Genomic DNA, 22,845 nt, shown 5'->3' with positions numbered 1-22,845 from the left:
AGGATTAGATGCTTCCAACCTGGGGGGTGGGACTCTTAGACAGGTCACAAGATAAGGTTGAGGGGTCACAAGTAAAATAGAAAAATAATAATAGAAAAACATTTCTAAAGCATAAATGATGTTCCTTCTTTCTTTCTTTCTTTCTTTCTTTCTTTCTTTCTTTCTTTCTTTCTTTCTTTCTTTCTTTTTTTTATTTGTGCTTTTTCTTTATTGTGAAGTATTAGTTTCACTTCTTCTGGCTTTTCAAAAAACATTCAAATTCAAATTGTAAAACTGGTCACATCACAAAAGAAGGCGGCTTCAATCAGGCTGTATGAAACCAGGCTGCTAAATGATGGGGTCAACAAAGACAGAACAACAATGCTGTTCTGTCTTTGTTGATCATTCTGAAATGAGGGAGTTTAAAAGTTTGGAGTATGAAGCAAGGTGGTTCACCTATGAACAGGTTCAGTACATGCATTTAGACGATGCTGATGCAATATGCACGGTCCTGTCTTCATTTCAGTTGAGTTGTTGGTATGCGTAGAAGCTCTCTACGATTACATCTAACAGACGTGTGTGTTCAACTTCAAAGCAATGAATGGTCTTCTGAAGGCACTATGTCGGAATCAAGCTTTCATCAAACAAACAAAAACTCCCTGACGACGACTTGATGCTGAAATGCGTCTGAGTTGGTCTTTAGGTCGGACATGACTATGCCGTGATAATAAAGGAATTTCAAACTGTTAAAAAGAGAGTGCCTTGGAGAATTATTGGTATTTTTGTTCATTTTGAGCACCTCAATCAAACTCTATATGAGGCCAGAAACACAGGAACGAAATGTCAAACAAGAATAACAACAGAGTGAGGGAGACATTTAAGAGAGTCAATGTGATCTAACTGTCAGTAATCCACCTTGCCTCACCAGTGACATTGAGTCCCCACTATATATGTGTGCATTCCTATCTACCCACACAGAGCACTGACACATTCACACACCTGTGTTTGGGTTGTGTCCTCCTCAGCTGCTGTGTGTTACATAATGTTGCAGGCAGAGAAACAAGCCCCACACACAGGCGGAGCTGGAAGGTCATCTCCCTGCTGCTCATTTATTTTCAAAGGTAGACAGTCAGCTTTGTAAGTAAATGTAATTCTGCAGCTATTAATGAATAACAAGCATCTTAAGCTGCCTTCACATGATAAGAAATATTCTGTGCGCTCGCCGCGAGTTAGGTGAAGGCAGCCAGTTGGTTTTGTATCAATGGTTACCTCCCCTGCTCGCCTGAGCCGCTTCATACGGCTGTTATCTCATTGGTTGCATTTTGAAAGGTCAGCGGAAATCAAGGTCAAAGTTTAAATAATTTGAACTTTGAGTGCAGCGACACGCCTAGTCGGACTGCACCGCTCTCTCCATAGGAAAACAATGACACAGCCAGCGCAGAGCGGTTCATGTGAAGCCAGCTTTAGACTGGGAGCTGCATTAACCTTCATAAGGAAATTATCTTAAATGAAAACTATCTAAAAAGCTGCACTTCTCTTGAAAACTATTTATTGGACTGAGTAAAATACAAGAACAATTGATATGCTTTAATACTCAATGCAAATATTTACATTTCATCTATTCTAATTTTTGTAATAAAATAACAAAAAATAATAAATGTAACCGCTCTATAACTTAATCCAATAACGAATCAAGCAAATGGAAATTTAATTGCTGATTTTATTCAATTTCATGTAGTATCTTATTGAAACTGTTCAAGATTTTGTATTATCAAGTTTGCAACCAGTCTAATCATTTAGCCATGATGTAAGGACAAATACAAAAGTTTTCCTTTAAATTCACTTTTTGTTCATTTGGGGGCGGCATCTCATATTACACATGGTCATTTGATCCATAGTTAATATGAAAATGTATAAATACATGAAAAATATGGATTGGTGTAGCTTTAAGACATGCATACAAAGACATCCTTGAACAAGTTTTTTTCTGATATAATAATGTTATGACAATAAACAATCATTATATAAAACAAAGAATATTTTCCTCTTCTGTAATTGCTATTGCTAGTATACATATAACAAGGCTAAAAGTACAAATTAAGTACAGAATACACTACAGCAGCATGCTACTACAACACATTGAGTTTGGTTGATGAGTTGTTCTAAATGGCAAATCAATATTGTAAAGCTAAGTTAAATTGATCAAATTAATCATATTGCTGTTTGTTCTGAGAACATCTCATCTGATCACAGATGTAGATTTGCATTTCATAATTTTAACTTTTGCATTAACTTTGCATTTGAATTGTGACTTTTTCACTTTATATTTACGTGTAAATATATTCATATTCAGTTTTGGGATTTGGAAACTGTGTTACATAATTCGATTTGCCTATTATCTTTTTTGCCCGAGGAGATTTGTTGTCAATAATGATCTTTTATGAGAGTTAAGTGAAGCAACCCTCTGTCTGGCTCTCTGGGCACTGAGGTGTGCTGTTCCCATGGAAACACGCTTATACTGAGAAAAGCAGTCTGTATGTGTGTGTACATTAGTGTGTATGTACGTGTACAAGAGTGTGAGTGTGACTGACGCTCACAGCATGCAGATTTAAAATCTCTATAATAACTCAAGTGCTAATTGAAAGCCTAAGGGGAAGTGGAACTGAGGAAAATAAACATTAACTAAAGACTCATTTCAAGTGTGTGTTTGTGTGTGTGTGTGTGTGTGTGTGTGTGTGTGTGTGTGTGTGTGTGTGTGTGTGTGTGTGTGTGTGTGTGTGCGCGTGTGCGTGTGTGCATGTGTCAATCACTGACATAATGAAGGTCATAACGATGACATCCGTTTGTATCAAGCTGTAAATTGTTAATCACACTGAATTGTGCAATCATGTTCACAATGGAGGACAGATAATCATGATAAAACCTTAATTCACCACCGTGTAATTAAGAATGAAACAAAAATAATTAATCAATAATTGGGGGCCAAGAAAATTAGCAACATGCCAACAAAAGATGAAGACTGCTAGCTGGCAAGCTTTGATGTAAACAATGATTTCATGTGGTACAAAACGTATCCACACATTTGTGAGGCCTCAAGGATACACAATGCTTTTTGCTGGAAAATACATAACTGTGTTTGTTTACAAGAAAACTCCACAAGATACCTTAAAAGCAGCTGTGCTCGATATCTTATAAGAAGAATTTATCAAATGATGATGTAAAAGGGGTCGCACGTAGTGATGAACCTACAGGCAATAATCACCTGAATCTGCAGCTGCCTTCGTCCTAATGGAGCTTTTTCAGTGAGTTTCAGCGTGCAACTTAAGCGTTTTGGTTCACTCCCACAGCTCTCATTTTCTACTGCAGCAGGCAGCTGTTTTCAGCAAAAAACTCTAAATGTCCACTGTGCACTACCTGTTCAGCATATAGCTGGTGAACAAAGTAGAGCATTTAACAGTTAAAGAAACAGATATTTCCCTCAGAAGTTGGTAGAGACCAAAAGCTAAAAGATATTTAATATTGGACTTTTACCAGGTGGCCAGAAACACGACTCTGAAGGAATGGTAATGTTGCTCCATAGCTGATGGATGTTAGCCATATCAACTTGTGATAATATGTCAGCGTTCTGTTCACAATTAGTTTCTTCTGCCTCCAAGTGGCCCAAAAACTCTGTTACTGCAAATTTGAGTTAGATGATCTAGTTAGCACAGTGGTTGTCAAACAGAGGGACAGTCTGGGGCGTGAGGGTGAGCTAATCCCAGTGTGGATTAGGAGAAGTAAATACAAATTTAAAATAGCTAAAAGGTATTTTCTATGAAGACATGCATGTTAACCTAATGACCATAGACAAATAAATAGCTTCTGAAAAAGGTTGTGAAAAGCAATTTAAAACTATTTCTCTGAAATAAAACGGCGGCTTTTTGGCCTTTCCAGGAGAGTAAACGTACGATCTGTGCGAGAACTAGAGTTAACTCGAGGAAGACATCAGCCAGCTGCCAAATACCTTTTTCGTTAACACAACAACAACTTTCCCTGCATATTTTACTGCTCTGACTGTGCCAAGGTTTGGGTGTAGATATACCTCAAACTGACTCTATTTCAATTCTTCCACATTGTTATAACTATGCAATAACTATATAATTATTCTGCAAAGAATCCTGAGTCTTTCATTCTAGAACATTTTTGTTATTATTGTAAGAACAATTAGTTATTAAACAAGTCCCCTCTTGACCTTGGAAATATCAACAATATGATTAATATAATCACCTGTAATGCTCCATGTTTACATTCATGGGATACACTGGAACAGGAATTATGAGATTAATTAAATCAAATCAAATCAAATTTATTTGTATAGCCCAATATCACAAATTATACATTTGTCTCAGTGTGCTTTACAGACTGTACAGGTCACGACATCCTCTGTCCTTAGACCCTCGCATCGCACAAGGAAAAACTTCCTAAAAGAAACCCCAAAATTAAAGGGGAAAAAATGGAAGAAACTTCAGGGAGAGCAACTGAGGAGGGATCCCTCTCCCAGGACAGACGTGCAATAGATGTCGTGTGTACAGGATAAACAACATAGTACAAATACAACATTTGACAGAAATTATGTTGTGTTGGAAAAAAAAGAAATAGAAAGTTTGGATGAATCCAGGAAAATGTCAATAAGGCTTCCCGGTGTCCAGCAGGACCAGGGCAGCAGGCACAGCCACGATTCCTGATCCTGAAGTAAACTTTATCAGTGGCAACCTGCCACATGAGAGACACAGAAACTCCGGGGATGATGCCCCGGATGGTGAGTTAGTAACATACATTTACATAAATGCATACAGATAGAGAGGGAGAAGAAGAGAGAGGGAGGGGAGGAGAGAGGAAGAGAAGGAAGAGAGCAGGGAGGTGTCCCCCGGCAGTCTAAGCCTATAGCAGCATAACTAGGGGCTGATCCAGGGCAAACCTGAGCCAGCCCTAACTATAAGCTTTATCAAAAAGGAAAGTCTTTAGCCTACTCTTAAATGTGGAGAGTGTGTCTGCCTCCCGAACACAAACTGGAAGCTGGTTCCACTGGAGAGGAGCTTGATAGCTGAAGGCTCTGGCTCCCATTGTACTCTTAGAGACTCTAGGAACCACAAGTAACCCTGCAGTCTGGGAGCGCAATGCTCTAGTTGGTTTATAAGGTACTATGAGATCTTTAAGATATGCTTGAGCCTGACCATTAATTGATTTGTAAGTCAGGAGAAGGATTTTGAATTCTATTCTGTATTTATTTTCCAAAATCACCAAAAATCCTATTAAAAACTGAGTAGCATGAAAATGTCTCTCAGACTGCATTTCCGCAATCTAGACAGATGAAGGGCACTTGTTCCTCACAAGAGTTAATATTAGCTACCCTGTCAACCATGACTGCTCCATAACTTCTATGCTAATGCCTTAACAGAGGTCAGTGGTGCTACATGCACGCATACGGACATTTATACTTCCAGTGCAACCAGAAGGTAAGTCTACCTGTCCTCTCTTAGTGTTTTAAAGGAGCTATAGTGCAGTCATTGTTTTTCTATCATCATTGAGCCTCAGTGTTTGTTTGAGACTTCATTTATCACACAATAGGACCAACACTTTAAGACAACATGAAGAGCCTGGATGAGGCTCCTGGGAGTGAAAGTGTCCGAGAGAACAACAACTGGGAGCGAGAAAACCAATCAGAGACATCCCATAATAAGATTCTTTCTGATCCATGGAAACCATGCCGACGGTCACGCGCAACTGTCAAAGGTCAGGACTGAAGTGGAAAATCACTAGAATAGGATCAATACTGACCTGATCAATGCATCCGAGAGAAGCTGTTTCGATGCCAATCTGTTAGTAATATGATTATTCGACCTGCAATGTGAAGAGTCACAGATTACCGTTCAGTTCAGGGACCACACAATCAATGTGCTCAAAGACCTTTTAGGATGTGCTAATGCTATTGAAATGAAGAGTCATTAGAAGACAGACTGTGACCGTGTTCCTCTATACTGAGAGACTGTTTCTATTACGTTAATATTCAATATCCATTAACACATAAGCATGATCTGTTGAATACCCTGGACATATGCTGCAATCTCCGTTTTATATGTGTTACATGTTACTGTTTAACGGTTAATGTTATTTTATACAGATATGTAAATGCAGTTATTTCAATAAGAGGGTGTTTATTTTGCTATTGCTATTTGCATCTGATCACATAGGAAGACCCTTAAAGTCTTACAGCCCTTTTCCACAACAGAAGCTTAACCATAACCTGGGGCTTAGTATAACTTTTAAGAACCTTGTGAGGCTTCGGTACGAGCTTCTTCTTTGCATTTCCAAAAACAAGTTCCGCATGTATAATAAAAAAAAAAGGCAAAATCTTTATAAATGGTATTTTACTTTAAAGCACATTTTCATGCCTCACAAGACACACATGAAACTTAAGGAAGGCTAACCCACATGTGTGTGTCTTTAGAGTGTCTGGTGAAGCTGAGCTGTTGTTTGGGAGCAGTGTGTGGGATGGAGTGGTATGGCTACGCTGTTCTTGGAATTTTGACTGCCATCCTCAGCTTTCTGATGGACATGAGTGTGACAAAGCTGCTGAGAGGTACACACACACACACACACACACACACACACACACACACACACACACACACACACACACACACACACACACAATATTATTAATGTTTCTCTTTCACTCCACTTGCAGCTCATCAGTGGCTTTATATGAAACTGGAGGGCAACAGTCTGCTGCAGTTCTTCTGCTGGACTCTTTACCCAGCATGCCTCTGTGCTGTCGCATCGTCGTTCTCCCACAACATCTGTCCGTTCTCCACAGGTCTGTCCAACAGCAACAGTTGTACATTTAGGGACAAGCTAGCATCTAAAGAGCTAAATCTGGATTTCCCTTTGTCATGTGGACACAAACACAAAAACTACAAATGTTATTGATTAAGTCTTGCAACTGTTGTACATTTGCATCACTGCCGATATGAATAGTTTTGATGTAAAATATTTGCAGGCAAGTATTTTTCCTTTTGGTGTTGTTCATTGTTTATGCCCCCACTGTGCAAAGGCCTTATTGCTGATTAATATGAATCTTATATTTTCCTTGTAGCTTGTTGGATTCAAAACCATAATTTTATATAGAAGCAACAAATGCGAGTCTAAATGGAAATTAAGGAATTTATGGCTGAAATATAAGTGAAGATATAAATGGCACCGTTTTGTGTCATTGCATTAATTTCCATGGTATTCATCATAGTGGAGGGTATATAGTAGATATAGGCTAGAACCTGAACAAAGACGATCAGAGAGGCTGATTCATTATCTCACATGACTTTGTAAGGTTCATAGAGGATACAGTATCATCAAGTGGGTTTCCAGCTTCAGTACCGCACAAGTATGCGTGAAGAAGATGAAGAACAGAAACGTATTACACCTATCTTCTTTCCTATTGAAGGTAAATGGCATTGAGAAAAGTCAAGTGTGATCTCATCTTTGAATTCAGTGAGTGGTAAAGGGAGACATACAGTATGAAAAGTCAACTATGATCTTATCCGTCTCACAGTAAATCTTTAAAGATTGAGTGATATTACCAGGAAGCAAGGATTCAAATGTTGGTGTCTGCTGGTGTTGAAGGCAGTGATGGAGAGTGCTTTGTGCTATAGGATATGAATGAAAAGTGCATATAGATCTTCCTTTAAGAGAGGACGTCACCCTGCCTCCACCCTTTCTGCCCCTAAAAGAATCTGTACATGTCAGACGTTGCTCTCTTATTGTCAAGGAGAAAAGCTTTCAGATGAACCCTAAAAAGGGCAAATGTGCTTCATTTATGTGACCAAGTTCCCCAAAGAAGCACCTTCAAGACTAAAAACCTGGTGTGTAGTTATGCCAACATAACTTTACCAATCAACAAATCAAACTAAATCAGGCTTCATTTTAATTTAATTTCAATTTGTGCTGATTGTCCTTGAAATCATTACCGTCTATGTAATTATTCTAAAGATCATTCCTGCGTATTCACTTAGAATAGCTTCTTTTTTGTTTTACTTTTTTTGCTTCAGTCCCTCTGGGTTTATAAAAGATATTGTCCTGTTACATTATTTCCCATCAGGCTCAGGGATACCAGAGGTGAGAACCATGCTGGCTGGCATTGAAATGCCCCACTACTTGTCTCTGACTAATATGTTTACCAAGTTTCTGGGCCTTATCTGTACACTGGCAGCCGGCAGCACTGTTTTCCTGGGCAAAGTGGTGAGAGACTTCTCAGTATAACTGTTTTTCATTCAAAATATGGAGCCATTCTTTAAAATAGCATATTATGAGTTATGAAGACAGTTTGCTATATTTGCCTCCTAACATCAGGGTCCGTTTGTGCATCTTTGCACCATGGTTGGAGCCTACCTGAGCAACCTCTGCAATCTTATACAAGCCGATAAGAAGGTAAAACCTCAGTAAAGTCATTCAAAAGGAAGCATTTACCCACTTTATCTACATTTCTAGTCGTACAATTATTTAAAACATTTTACCTCTGTCATAAATCCTAAAGTTGTACTAAAATGATTATATTAATAATGGACGAAATGACAATGTGTAATGTACCTGTGAGTTTCTTGCTCATTGTTGTCAATCAATTCTCGTAAACCCACTTTACGCTGATTTTCTCTGTTAAAGTGCTAATGTTGTTCCATGCTTATCCATATTTGTAAATAGGAAACTATTTGCTGACACATACCCCTTAACATTATAAAAGGTGATAATGTCAGTTGCCCCCAACTAGCCAACAAAAATATATAATAATGGAGCTTTAATGAAAAGCAAAGAATAATGCATTTATGCAAAAATGCACTTATGATGGCCTCGTTCTACTTCATGAATATTTCACATCATGACTAAGAAGGAGTATCCCATGGAGCTATTAGTACATTTCAAGTTAAATATTGTTTTACATCTTCATAAAAGGAAAGACATACATTTGGTTGGAATGGAAACAGGAAAAAACCTCCTTCTGAAAATGTTGGTAAAGTTAATTTGTTCTCCCCAGCTGTCGAACAATATGAATAAAACTTCTACTAGTAACTTTCTGTAAGATATAAAGGTCTGAAAAAAGAGACAGCACATTATGCATCTTTCTCTTTTAGGAAGAAGCTGTTGGAGAAATGCTGGTTATTGCTGCTGCTGTCGGCGTCGCCAGCTGCTTTGGAGCTCCCGTCAGCGGTGAGAGATCGAGTACAGGTTCATTTTTATACATCTGCTGGCCATATATCTGCCGTTATGACAAATTTCTGATTAATGTGATTCTACCATTGATTTCCCTCTTGCTTCCCTCTTCCCTCTCATCCTCCATCACATCTCTGCTCCTCTGACATATTTAAATGTGCATCATTTTCTCTCACCTTTGATCACCTCTCATTATCATAATTAACATAAAACAAAACATTTTTCACTGATGTCTTTAGCTGAGAATACTTACCCCTGTTTTTTTTTAATTAAAATGTGATTTCCCCACACTCCTCTGCTCCTGCAGGTGTGCTGTTCAGTGTGGAAGTGATGAGTTCTCACTTCGCCCTGAGGCATTACTGCCCGTGTTTCTTCTCAGCCGCCTGTGGTGCATTGACCTTCCGCCTGCTCTCAGTGTGGAGTGGAGATGGAGGTAATGGAGGCCTGATCAGCACTTGCTCCATCATGATCTACAAGGAGAAGCTTTCTCCTGAAGAAAAGGGGCCACAAAGCCAATATCATGACTAAGTTTTTATTGAAGAAGTGTGGATTCATGCAGCATCTGCACTATTTTGCCAAAAGTACTGTCCACATTTTTTGTCCACTCTTGGCCTGGAGCCTGAGATTACTAGAGCAAATATTTAGATTTTATTCACAATGCAATAAATAAAAGGCTTCAAGCAAGGGAGTTTCAAGAAAAGGCTTTAATGCCAGCAGTACATTGTACAGTTAATACACAAATTAATTCAATAAATGAACAGGAAAATAAAATTAAAGTTGAGTGTAGAGTGTAGAGTTTAAAAGCAGGGGGTGTGAGTCCCCTAGGGGGCCTTCAGAGTTACTGCAGGGCGCCTGCAAAATTATTGTTTTTTTCCCAAAATTGAAATATGTCTGAAAATACACATTACAGTAACATGTACCCAATATATTATTAGCAAAGATAAATCGGCACATTCGCAAATAAAAAAACAAAAACCGTTGAATTTACACAGCGTTGATGATAGTGCTTCGTTAAGCTGGCTGTGCCGTTATTTTCCTATGGAGAGCGGTGCTCTCAAAGTTCAAATTATTTAAACTTGATCCTATTGCCGCTGACCTTTCAAAGCGCAACCAATGAGACAACAGCTGCACAGGCAAGCAGGGGAGGTAACCATAGAAACAAAAGTAACTAGCTGTCTTGACCGCAATGCTCTGCGCCGCACCTCGCGAGAGAAGGGAACATGTCTTATAATGTGAATCCTTGTCTGATCACGTGAGCTAACCTAATGTGCTGAAATCAACAGACAATGGTTTGCCAATGAGCATGGTCATATTAAAATGCAAACTTTTTAAATAGAGTTTGGTTTGAAAATTAAATGAAAATGTCACATTTAAAGGCAGAGACAATAAATATTTTTAATAAAGTAAATGTAATGCTTTGGTAATTTTGGCTTGTCAGTGATGTTGACAGCCATCTAATTACTTGTCATGACAATAGCCGGGAACATCCACAAAATCAGCAGAAACATTTATCTGACACGGTGAATTTTAATACAATCTCAATACAATAAAGTGAGGAGAGATTAGATTTTGAAGAAATTGGAGGGATGACTTCAATTTGTTTTTTTGTCCACAGAGACTCCTCAGGCGTTGTTCAAAACTAATTTCCCCACCGCTGTACCTTTCTACCCGCTGGAGATTCTGCTCTTTGCCTTCCTGGGGTGAGTTTACTTTTGAGAGCATCTGCATAGTTAAACCAGTCGTCCTCTATTTGTCCGTGTCTCACAAACATAAACTGACATTTGGTGTCCGTATTCATATCATTCACAATGAAAAGTCTTTGACCAGCCCTGCTGTGTTCTCTTCTAATCTAATCAGTATTGAAAGTTTTCTTTCCTGATACCAATCATTTCCTGGCCTCTTCCTCATCACTTCCAAGTCTAATGACTTCCGATAGTCTGTTGCCTAAAATAAGCCTCTGGTCTCCCACTGTGGGCTGAGTCTGCCTTCTGTCTGGAAACAGGCTGCTGTGTGGAGCTGTGAGCTGCTGCTACCTCGGCTGCCATCGCTGGATGCTGCAATTCTCCAAAACAAACCCGATCTTCAACAAAATGCTGACGACAGAGTGAGACATTTTTACAATGTCAAAGCCAGATTGTGATTCAGTGATGAGTCTTCTGCTGTGTAAGACACACTCATGAGGTAGACCTCGGATGGGGTATCATATTGATTCATATTGATAGGCCAATGTCCCAGCAGCACGGTGTGTTTCTTTAAAAGGATAATTCACAATACACAAGAACAAATCCGACTGTTACGCCCTGAATACATTTTACTGTACTGATGTTATGCAACTATATAAAGAACTCGATACTTGATGAGAGAACAACAAGATGTTTAAATGGTTTCAAAACCTCTTGTGATTCCAGATGTAAGTAGTGAAAAACACTGGTAACCTTTGAAAGCATAGATCTGAAAAAGACCAGATTATTATTCTTATTCTGCTGAGGTCAGCCGATTAAAACTTATTAAATTTCAATAGGAATGACTCAAGTGAAAACAAATTTATAACGATGGTGCCTGTGTATGTGAATACCTCTCTCCAGGAAGGGTCTATACTCAGGCATGGTGGCCTTCCTCCTGGCAGCTCTGACATTCCCCCACTGTGCGGGCCAATATATGGCTTCTAAGGTAGGAATGAACAACATTTAAAGGCACAGTTCATCATTCTTTTGGATGTACACTCATAACAGCTGACTTGGAACCATACTAGCAAAAATGCTTAGCTCCGGCATTTATAAACAAACTTTCAAAAAGACCAAAACATTATTACTCTGTGGAATAGATCCATTCGTTGTTTGAAAACTGTTAAAACACACCAATGAGCCACAATGTCGCACCGGAGGACATGTTTCTTTGTTACCACACTGAGAGCTTATCTTTTCACCTTTCTCTAACATTATTATTATTTATTTTATATTTATTTTATACTTCTCATGTTTTTAATACCTGTGTTGTTTTTAAAACCTATGTTGTTGATTTGTTTCTCTTGTAAAGCACTTTGAGCGGGTTATGAAAGGTGCTTTATAAATAAAGTAGTTTATATTATTATTATTATTATTATTATTATTATTATTATTATTATTATTATGAGTTAATCCCTCCCCCTCCCTCCTGCTGCCTTAAATACGCACTAATGTGTATCCATCCACAGTTGAAAATAGTTCCCAATAAATGCACTTTTTCTCCTGTCGAGTGACATTTGCGAATGTGCCATGAACGAATGGGAGTGTGCCCCTGAGAGTGTCGGGGAGGTGCAAAGTATTGAGAGAAATTGAAAATAATGTCTTTTCGTGAGATTTGTTGACATTCAGATAAATTAATGAACTAGAGAGGCAATAAGAGAGCACAGCCCTCCGCCAAGGCCATGCCCTATCTCGCAATATTAACAAAGTGAAAATGTATTATTGTATCCGCCCCGTGATTCGGTTCTGCTCATACCTGTCAACCCTCCCGTTTTTCCTGGGATTATCCTGTATTTTTATTTCTATCCCGTTTTTCTCCCGTTTAAATATTTTCCCGTAATTATCCCGTATTTTTAACCTTTCAAAAAAAAATAGGCCTAATTAAAAAAAGTGTAAAGTGTCCTCCGGTAGAGCAGGTGGCAGTATTATGTTTAACTTTAGCTGAAAAACGTTATCCGCCAGTAAACACACAGAAGAAGAAAACAGGAACAATAACACAGAAGAAAAAGACAAAAGATGAGAGTCACAGTGAACAGGAGATAGATGGAGACGCAGTTGTACCTGCCAAACAAGTTCAAACTTTATGCAAGTACCAAATGAGAGGAGACCTTCCATTATTTATTAAAAAGCAGAGTCGGGCAAACTCGTACTTTTTGTAAAGTGTGCCATTCAGATGTTAGCATCGCACATGGTGGAATAAGCGATGTTCACCAGCATGAACAATCGTCCAAGCACAAGCACGCCAAGAGGCACAAAAACATACACTGTCAATGACTTCATGTGTGACAATAACTGTGTCGGAGGCAGAACAAGTGACCAAAGCTGAGGGAAAGATGTCAATTCTTTGCGCCAAAAATAATGTAGCCTTCAGCTTCTGCGATGATTTCAGTCGTAGTGTAGCGGACATGTTTCCCGACTCTGCCATCGCAAGGAAGTGCTCGTGGGGGAAACAAAGACACACAACTCATCAATCAAATAAATTGATGATAATAACATAAAATAAAATAAAATAAAATACATAAATCTTATAAACGTGTCTGTACAAGTAATACATACTTTAAATAAACATGTATTTCCTGAATGTATATACCCGTCCCTTATGTGTTTACGTTTACATTGGTGGCTGAGAGAAATATGGGCGGAGTCCGGCAAAGATTTTCCCTTATTTTGAAATTCCAATGTTGACAGGTATGGTTCCGCTTCAAAACTGAATGGGTTGTTCCTTGGCCCACCATAACCATAAGCTCCTTGGTGGAGGTAATTAATGTTCACACAGTAATCTGAAAGGCAGTAATCTCTTTCACAGCACACCATGAAGCAGCTTCTAACCTCTTTACTGGATAGCAGGCAGTGGAGCTCTCAATCCCACAATGCCTCTGTTCAACTGGGGCCAGAGCCTTTGTTGGAGTGGAGCTTACCGGGGAGTCCTGTCTACCTACCTCTGGCTGTCTTTCTGCTCATGAAGGTACACACAATGGAGAAGCCAAATAAGGAGTCTTTTATCTCGGTTGACCATGCACTGATAACCAACAGGAATCTTAACAAGGCACAGGGACCCCTTATTGACATACAGTAATTGACACTTTCACAGTAGAGTGAGCTAAAGACTGTTTACCCTTTCAGGCTGAAAAGTCTTCTGATATGTGATGCTCACTCAGAGCAACACTGCAGATAGAAGCTAGAAATCTCAGCAGCTGGCCATGTGACGGCCGAGTCACCGGTATTGATCCGCAACCCGGACCAACTACTGTACCTATCTATTGTTCTCTAGTTGTGCTCCAAACAGAAGTAAACCTTACATACTGTTTCAGAAGAAAAATAAACAGCAGTGTATGTGGACATTTCTCATACCTTAGTGGGATCCACTTACTATGACAATTTTTCACACATTAACGCACGCAGATGTGAAATGTAAACGGACACGATTCAGTTTGTTTGTGCGAAATTGATTAGCGAGCGCTACAAACATTTCCTTGCACACAGATTTACAGTGAATCCTCTGCTGTGCCAGTAGAGCTGTTGTGGCTGTTCAGATGGCGAGGAGAGATTTGACAATGTGTGTCTCTGTGGTTGTTGCTTCTGAGATGTGGATGTTGGTCCTCGCCTGCACTCTGCCTCTGCCAGCTGGATACTTCATGCCAGTGTTTGTCTACGGTGAGTGAAGGGAAAGCACTTGGACTAGTTTGTTTGAGGTATTTGTCTTGCTGCATTCGCTCCCTAGAATGTGAAAGCTCTGCAGTAAACTGAAATGTTAAAGTCGGGAATCTCTAATTATGTGTTTTTTAAATTGTAACGTCTGTTTTCCAGGAGCAGCTTTGGGCCGTTTGCTTGGAGAAGGAGTAGCTTATGTGTCTTCCACTGGACTGACTTCAGACCAGCAGTGGGCTTCTATAAATCCTGGGGGCTACGCACTTGCTGGTAGAAGACATTGATTAATAGCTCTTTGTTGTTGATATAGTGATGACATGACCTGTGTATCTGTAGTGATTGGTGAATTGTCCTTTGTCAAATCTTTACATTTCTCTCAGTAAAGTAAGAAAGGAGATTCTGTCTCAACCTCTTTATGAGAAAGTGAACAAAGCCTGGCCTCCAACGTTTCGCGCTCAGCCAATCAGAGGCAGAGTAGATGGGTCATGCCTTCGCCATCCAAGGAAACAAAGAAAAAGAATATTGCTTCCGGGAAGTCGCAGCGAGCCGCAGGCCGGAGTGAGCAGCCATCTTAGTCAAGCTTGACTAACAGTGGGAGCTCTGGCTGTTCCTGGCCATCTGATGGCTGTGTCCAAGCACTGACGGCATTAAAGCTTAAATCATCTCTGGAGATCTCCTCAAGTCATTCTTCATTTATCTGCCTGTATAACAGGGAGCTATTCAGTCATATATGAATATTGATCAATATGCATTGTGTTTATTACTATTTGAAAGTTGCTGGGAGATTTATGCTATGCTAACTCATCATCATCATCATAAACTGTTTATTTTCTGAAAATGTCCAGTCACAGTTGTAGTAGAGTAGGAGAAGACATTCAGATGCATTATTATCCATGGGACCTTGGTTATAATGCTGATATAATATCATATATATATATAATAGGGAGAAAAACAAATATTTTTCCTTTATTGCATCTCCATGTACTCTGGAATGGTAATGCTAAATGTAACTCACAATATCATTAATAGCGTAAGTAGTACCTTTAACATGGTTTCTGCCTTGTAGGTGCAGCAGCCTTCTCCGGGGCTGTGACACACACCGTGTCCCCAGCTCTCCTGGCTATAGAGTTAACAGGCCAGTTCAGCCATGCTGTACCCATCCTCATCGCCACTCTGCTGGCCAATGCCCTGGCTCGCTCCGGGCACCGGCCATCTTTCTATGACGCACTCTCTATCAGCAAGATGCTCCCACACCTGCCCTCCCTGAGGAAGGCAAGCCCTCGGTAAGTAACATGCTGTCAGACTGATTAAAGAAATAGATGCACTTTATTTCAGATTATTAATTTTAACAGCTGATAGTCATCCCCAAACTTGCTGTACTTATTGTAAATCTGGCAGTTTTTTGTAAGATATTCAAGATTTCCAGGCATTCTTTGTTTACATCGAATATGATTTTTTTTTTTTAAAGTCTTGGAAATATCTACATAAATAAACCTGTCTCTATTAAAATATAATATATATATATCAAAATATTTAAATAAATGTTGGATGGATTAAATGGCCGTTGAATTTGTCAGAGACGGTCCCCAGAGGATAAATTCTAAAGCTCTCAGATGTAATTTGAGATTAAAGATTACATACCAGCACTAAGCTTTGGTATTTTACTATTCAATGTAAAGTTGAGTCTAATTACAGATGAGCCGAGTCTGAGAGCAGAGGATAAACCATTCGGGTTTAAGTAACACGTCCTTTCCTCCAACAACTCCCAGGATTAAACTTTACATTGTTTAATCTACACGCAGCTACCCATAATGACATACAGTGACTGACATTTTCACAATAGAATAAGCAAGCTGAAGAATCTCTTGCGATCTCTGATGCTCACTCACAGCAACGCTGCGGCTGGTAGGAGGAAGTTTTAACAGATAGAAATTTCAGAAGGCGGCCAAGTAATGGCTGAGTCACTGCTATTGATCAAAAGCCTCATCAACCACCCACATATCTATTATCCTCAATGTGTGCTCGGAAAGAGAGAGAGACCTTAGCAACTTTGGAGACAAACACAGCACTGTGTGTGGACATTTCTGCATTGAGAACAGTTTATTATTCTTGTCAGAGTAAAACATCTCTAATGCATCAGAGATGATGTTTTTTTCCATTAAAATGTAAATGGGGGTGGGTTAATAATATAACAGTATCACTGCTGAGGTATCAAAGGGAGATTATTATCTCCACGAGGCGTAAAATTGAGGGGAGATGCATGTGTTTGGTCGTGTGTGTGCGTGTATCCTTCTGTCTGTGAGCAGCTAATCTGCCATACTACTGCACCTATCAGTTTAATGTTTATGTATTCTGAAGGACCTCTTGTGGTTGCTGTGATTCACAAACATTCACTACTTACAGATTCACTGTTTATACCGTAATTGGCTGGAGACTCCTCACTCCTCTGAACCGGCCGGTTGGGGTTGCAAGTGTTCAACGACTGCTTCAGTAGCAAAAGGCATTTCCGGATATCGAATAGGCTAGAAACAAAGTCTTTCCAAGTCTGAACCGGAGCATCTGCAGATATTTCCAACCTATATGTTATGATCCACTGAAGCTAGGCATGATGAGAGATGAATAAATCCCAGTTTTTGTTATCTGCCATCTTGACCGTAATGGAGCTGGGAGGGGCAATTGAGTGAGGTCAACTCTTCTTTGTTTGGGAGGGGGGGAGGGAGATCTGCACTCGACTGAGCGGACTTTTCAAGCATTGAATTGTAATCATTTTTCCTCACCATGCATTCTTCTATGAATAAATACTCCTTTAAAACACTGATAAAATATATAAATAAGGAGTTGACTCATTCCTATTGCGACTGTTCTGGGTATATGTGGTATATTGCTTATGTGGGGAATGTATTGTATTTCAAATTTGAGAGTTTTTTCACAAAGTGTTACAAGAGTTGTCTGGGAGATGTAAAATTAATGCAAATTAGTTCAACGTGTGCTTTGAACATGATACATGTCACCATAGCACCTTGATGATAGCAGTCAGCAGCCCTACTGACATTTTTCCATCCTCGTCTGTCTCTCACGCAGACTGGATTTCAGCCCCTAATAATATGCTTGGATAGAAATCAAGTCGTCATCACCCACAGCTCCTTGTCAACAGCATTCAGGCTGAGACAGTTTCAAGTATTCCTCTGACAAACAAGACTGCCTGACACTACTTGAAAATGTTTTTCCAGAGACTGTTTGGAAAAAAAAATTCAGTTCTGAACGTGTCACTGTAGTTTGCACCTGGACACAAACATTTCAGATGCTCTTTTGTCACCACCATCAAATCAAACCATTGATTTTGTGAATCCTTACAACTTGAGAATAGTTCTGAAAAGGCATTAACCTCCAGAAACATTTATTATTTCATTTAACTACAGCTGTTTGTGTTTGTGGTGTCACATGATTCATCTCTTTTGCAGGCTTCCCTCCACACCAGTCGGACAGGTTTTGGGAGCGATGCCAGTGCAGCTTCAGAAAGCGGCTGGACCGGTGGAGGTTCAGCGTGCTGTCAACGCCAGCACTGACACACAAATCCCTGTGGTGGACTCATATGGTGCGCAGACAAAGACATTTGATTGTATTTTACCCCAGTTTTTTTTGCCATGGAAGTCAGATTTTGTCTAAATCTTTTCCACAAAAAATATAAAACATATTTGAGTATTTGGAATATTGGCATAAAATCTCCGTCAGATGTTGTAGTTATGACACCACATAGAGATTATGCACAGAAAAGAGGATACTTATGACAATTGTAACCGTTTAAAACGATGTAGCAATTCAGCAGTGTGAAAGTTCCTCGATAAGAAGCAAGTGAGAGAAAATAGTCGGTCAGATGAGCCACAATCACATGGATACATTTTCCTGTTTGCAACAGAAGACTCGCAGCCCACTTTAAAGCCGCACACACTTTAAACTGTAGCACCGACTGTTGCAAAGAAAATTGATTTCCTCTCCTTTCTTCTGTTGAAGAGTCGCAGATTATACTGGGCTTTGTTCTCCGCGCAGAGCTGCTGATGTTCCTGCATCATTGTAACACTGAGGTAAAAGGCTGCATGCAGTCAGACAGGTAGCTGCAGGGTTCAGAAGGAGGCCGAGGAGTGAACTGTGTGAAGCTGTTTAAAATGCAGGCCATGATTTTTACAATCCGTTTGGCATTGACTGAATGTAAAACAGTTGCAAAAAGGATGGGAGCAGGATGTACAGACAGGACTGCTGGCTGACGTAAAAGCTATTTTTATGACAGAACATCCATTATAAAGAATATTGTAGTTAAAGAAAAATAGAGCCGTTTATCAAAAACGAGAGATAGATAGATACTTTATTTATCCTGAGGGAAATTCAGGCATCCAGTAGCTTAAAACATTTACACAATTAAACAATTACCCATCTACCCCCTCCCCTCCCGCCATTACAAATATACATTTCATATAAGACTTAAAATAAAATAAAAAGTAAAATTAAGTGATAAAGTGATAAATGCTAGAAATACAATAAAACTGTTATAAATACAAAGTGAAAGTGAAAGTACAGGCTGTTGTGATTTGAGATTGAATTGAATCTGAATCTGAAAGAGAGAGTATTTGGAAGTTTTCAGGAAATAAACACAACTGTGAATCATCATTTCTCAAATAATACTGGATGCTGCTGCATGACAAGCGTGCATCTGACAGAAAATGCATACACATATAAATATATCTTTGCTGTGCTGTGCAGACTCTGGAGAAACATCTGGATGAGGTCTGCTGCATTTACCCAACCTCCGTCCTGTTATCGCCTCACAACACCGTTCAGGAGGTAGGGACACTTTGAGATACATTTAAAGAGATGAACTTAACCCTTGTATTATGATAAGGGTCAATATGACCCATTTCAGTTTTTGAGTTGACAATGTACTGGTTAACTTGTCATTTTCTTCCTGAAGTTTTGTGACTTTTCCTCATTTAGGGTCATGAACTGGGGTGTAATATCTGAACACTTAGATGTGTTGTGTATTGTCTGTGCAGAGTTTGTATACAAACATGATGCTGCGGGTCATTTTGACCCAGACACTTTGATGTGGGTAGGTAGCTGTTCAGACACAAAAAAAAACATGTCTCTTTGATGCACTTTATTTTGATTGCATTTGTTTACCTATTGACTGGCTCTGAACACCCATTTAGACCCAGGTGTGTGTGTGTGTAGATTAGGAGGAGTTATCTTTCTCACTCTTGTTCTTGTCAGTGTTGTAATGTCATCTCTCTGAGACACACAATAAAAAAATTAGCTCCAAGATATTTACAACTGAAGAAGCTTTATCCCAGATTCTGGACTGTGATAGTGATGTAGAGGAAGAGGTTTTAGAGACCGAGGACAATACTATTGACTATCCAGATTATGAATTTTCCTATGATCAAGACGATTCAGAGGACGATCCTGCAATAGTCTCTCCATCAGATGAAAACCAAGGAATGCAGCAATCCTCGACAGAAGTGACATGGGCATCTAAAGATGGTAACATAAAGTGGTCAACATCACCACACCAAAGCCGAGGCAGACTGTCATCTTCCAATGTCATCAATTAATTGTTGTTCAGTATGTAACAACCCTAAAGCATACCCTGCCTTGCTGTCTATTTTACTCTAGATGGGACCATCATTTACATAATGAGAATAATTGAAACTAGCAATTGAGAGCATACTCTCATCAGGAAAATGTTTACTGAGGTAATAAATCAAATGAGAAGTAGGGTCATTTTCTCAAAGACTTTTATACGATCAGACTTCTTTTTGCAACCAGAGGAGTCGCCCCCTGCTGGCCATTTGAAAGGGTGCAAGTTTAATACGCTTCCGAATCGGTTTCACTTTTCAGACCCAGAGCTGCCACCTGCTTTCTTGTCAAGGCTTAAATAAGAAGATTATTACCTACTGTATCTACGTTATTTGTATCTATGAGATTTGTATCATCTAACTTTTGGAAAGAAAGTGAATAAGCATGTTTCCCAAAACGGTCAGCAATTCTTTCAGAATCAGTTACTTCACATCCAGTTTCCTTTGCGTCCTCACAGGCTCACAGTATCCTGAGTCTGGTTGGTGCTCAGACCTTGTTTGTTGCAGACAGGGGAAGGCTGCTCGGGCTCATCACTTGGCCAGAGGTAATGAGTGTTTGGATGTCATTTTCTTAATGACACATATACGCACTTTGCAAACAGGACCATGTCCCTGTATGGTTACATTATGCAGGGTGTAGGAGGCAAAATGGCTACTAACATATTCAAAGCTGTCTCTTCCCTCCCTCCCTATTTCTTTCTCTGTTTTCTCCTTCAGATGAAAAGAATATTAGAAGACTTGGCCAAAGAAATCTAAGCAACGACACAGGAAATAAACTCATCCCTTGGCCTTTTTTATTTATTTTATAAAGCAAACATGAATCCATCTCTGTCTTGATTAGCTGTAACACAAGCCTGGCTCTGATAAAGAAATCATTCCTTCATTACTCAAGCAAATGCCTTTTCACACAAACAACACTGAGCTGGAGGCTCTTATGAAAACACATTTATTAGAGCTTATTGTCTCACATTTTATTGTAATTAGTAGGATTCTTTCCACTGATCCGCACTTTGTGACACAGCAATATTAAACGTGTGCCTACCCACAATAATATGTGGGGAAGAAAACAAAAGCAGTTTGCACACCTATTAACACAATGTAACCTTGCTGATGAGAGATTTACTTTCCATGTAGCCTTATTTATTTCACTATGAAGAATCTCCTTGCGGATCATTGAAACGTCCCGGGATAAGTAAATCATCACATATTCATCGTCGTGATGCAGGTGGCCAGTGGCTTACTCAACTTCAGTATGTTCACCCTGCGGTGTCTCCCAGAAAGGTTTGGAGTCACAAGTTAAAGCTGTCATGTGTTGAATTGTAAAATGTCTGACTTTGGCGCCGCCCCAGTGGTAGCATCCAATAGTTCACTGTGGCATACATCACTGCATACCTCTACACTCACCTGAGAGCAACACATAGACTGCGTCAACATTTAAAAAACAAAAACAAACAAATGCCATCAAAGTATATTGCATTACCATTCTGTTAATAGTGGCTTTAAGGTATTGAGTGATTTCTCAAATTCACATCATGCATAGGATGCTCAGCTTAAATCAAATCTTAATTGCAGTCAAAATTATTGTCAGTGCTTTTCTGGTGTAATTATTTAAACTCAGCAAAAATGGGAATACTGAGTAACAAGCATCACAAAAATATATACAGTATATATTTCCAAAAAGAATAACTTGTGTTGTTACATTAATGAGCCAAAAGAGAAAATATTAAGGGGGAAAAGTCTGAAGGAACAAATATGTGAGATATGACAGATGAAGTTAAGTATCCATAAAGTTTTCTTTGAATAGAAATCTTTATGGCACATTCTGCTCATCGATGTAAATGTCTACCATCACGTTATTTTCCTGTATGTTTGTGCATTAGAGGCAGATTTGATAGGATCTTGTTTTTTTTTGTTCTTTGGATCAGATATGACATCGCACTCACACACCAAAGTAATTATTGAGATCTAGGACCATGTGACACGGTAATATACTGTAATTATTTAAACTGATAAATCACACTTAAGGATTAAGGGGGGTTGTTATCTAAGGAGATGACTTGTGTTAAATGTGTGCAGCTCATTTTCTCAGGACATTAAAGTCAATTAAAAAGAAATTAATTTCTTAAAATTCCACATGCAACAGGACTCTTCTTCAAGCCGGTTCAATTTGATATTGTCACATTTATTTTGCAGAGCAAAGCTACTACAGCCATTGTTGTTGCACCATAAAGATAAGACTTCAAGTCAGTTGACTGTTGCTACTTACTGCTTAAAGGTTCAATGAGTAATTCCGAGCCATCTGCTCCAAAGAAATAGGGGACAGTAATTCACCTCTGTTTCCCGGGGCTGCCGACAGCTATACGCTCGGAGAAACAGCTTCCTGGCAGCTGTGAGGACGAGGCGAGGTGGTGCGTGTGGTTTTCTTGTTTCTGCCACTTTGAATGTAATCCAATAAACAAACTATAAAACAGACAAAGAACATGGCTGTAATATTTACAAGCGAGTCAGGCAGCTGTGCTTCTTCTCTCTGTACTGAGGGCAGACTGGAGCTAGAGTGACTCACTATCACATCCAGAGGAACAAGTGGTATTACAGACTGGACTGGAGCGCAGCTAGCTGTTAGTAGA

The 22,845-nt window shown here is 39.3% G+C and overlaps 1 protein-coding gene across 1 annotated transcript; it reads left to right on the top strand.

Annotated features, from left to right (window-relative positions):
* The first annotated feature begins 5,606 nt into the window (after nt 1–5,606).
* Nucleotides 5,607–20,974, top strand: clcnk (chloride channel K). The gene is made up of 19 exons (XM_029435947.1): nt 5,607–5,751; nt 6,467–6,598; nt 6,707–6,835; nt 8,114–8,253; nt 8,365–8,442; nt 9,141–9,216; nt 9,527–9,652; nt 10,835–10,919; nt 11,222–11,323; nt 11,805–11,889; nt 13,750–13,908; nt 14,528–14,597; nt 14,751–14,861; nt 15,658–15,874; nt 18,053–18,186; nt 18,603–18,673; nt 19,347–19,427; nt 20,677–20,763; nt 20,936–20,974. Exons 1-19 carry the CDS (start codon nt 5,607–5,609, stop codon nt 20,972–20,974), a joined length of 2,067 nt encoding a protein of 688 aa, XP_029291807.1.
* The last annotated feature ends 1,871 nt before the right edge of the window (nt 20,975–22,845 follow it).

The sequence above is a fragment of the Cottoperca gobio genome, chromosome 7, assembly GCF_900634415.1.
Source record: "Cottoperca gobio chromosome 7, fCotGob3.1, whole genome shotgun sequence".
NCBI classification, from domain to species: domain Eukaryota; kingdom Metazoa; phylum Chordata; class Actinopteri; order Perciformes; family Bovichtidae; genus Cottoperca; species Cottoperca gobio.
Note: the sequence above shows the minus strand (reverse complement) of the source record. Positions and strands in the feature narration are given on the sequence as shown.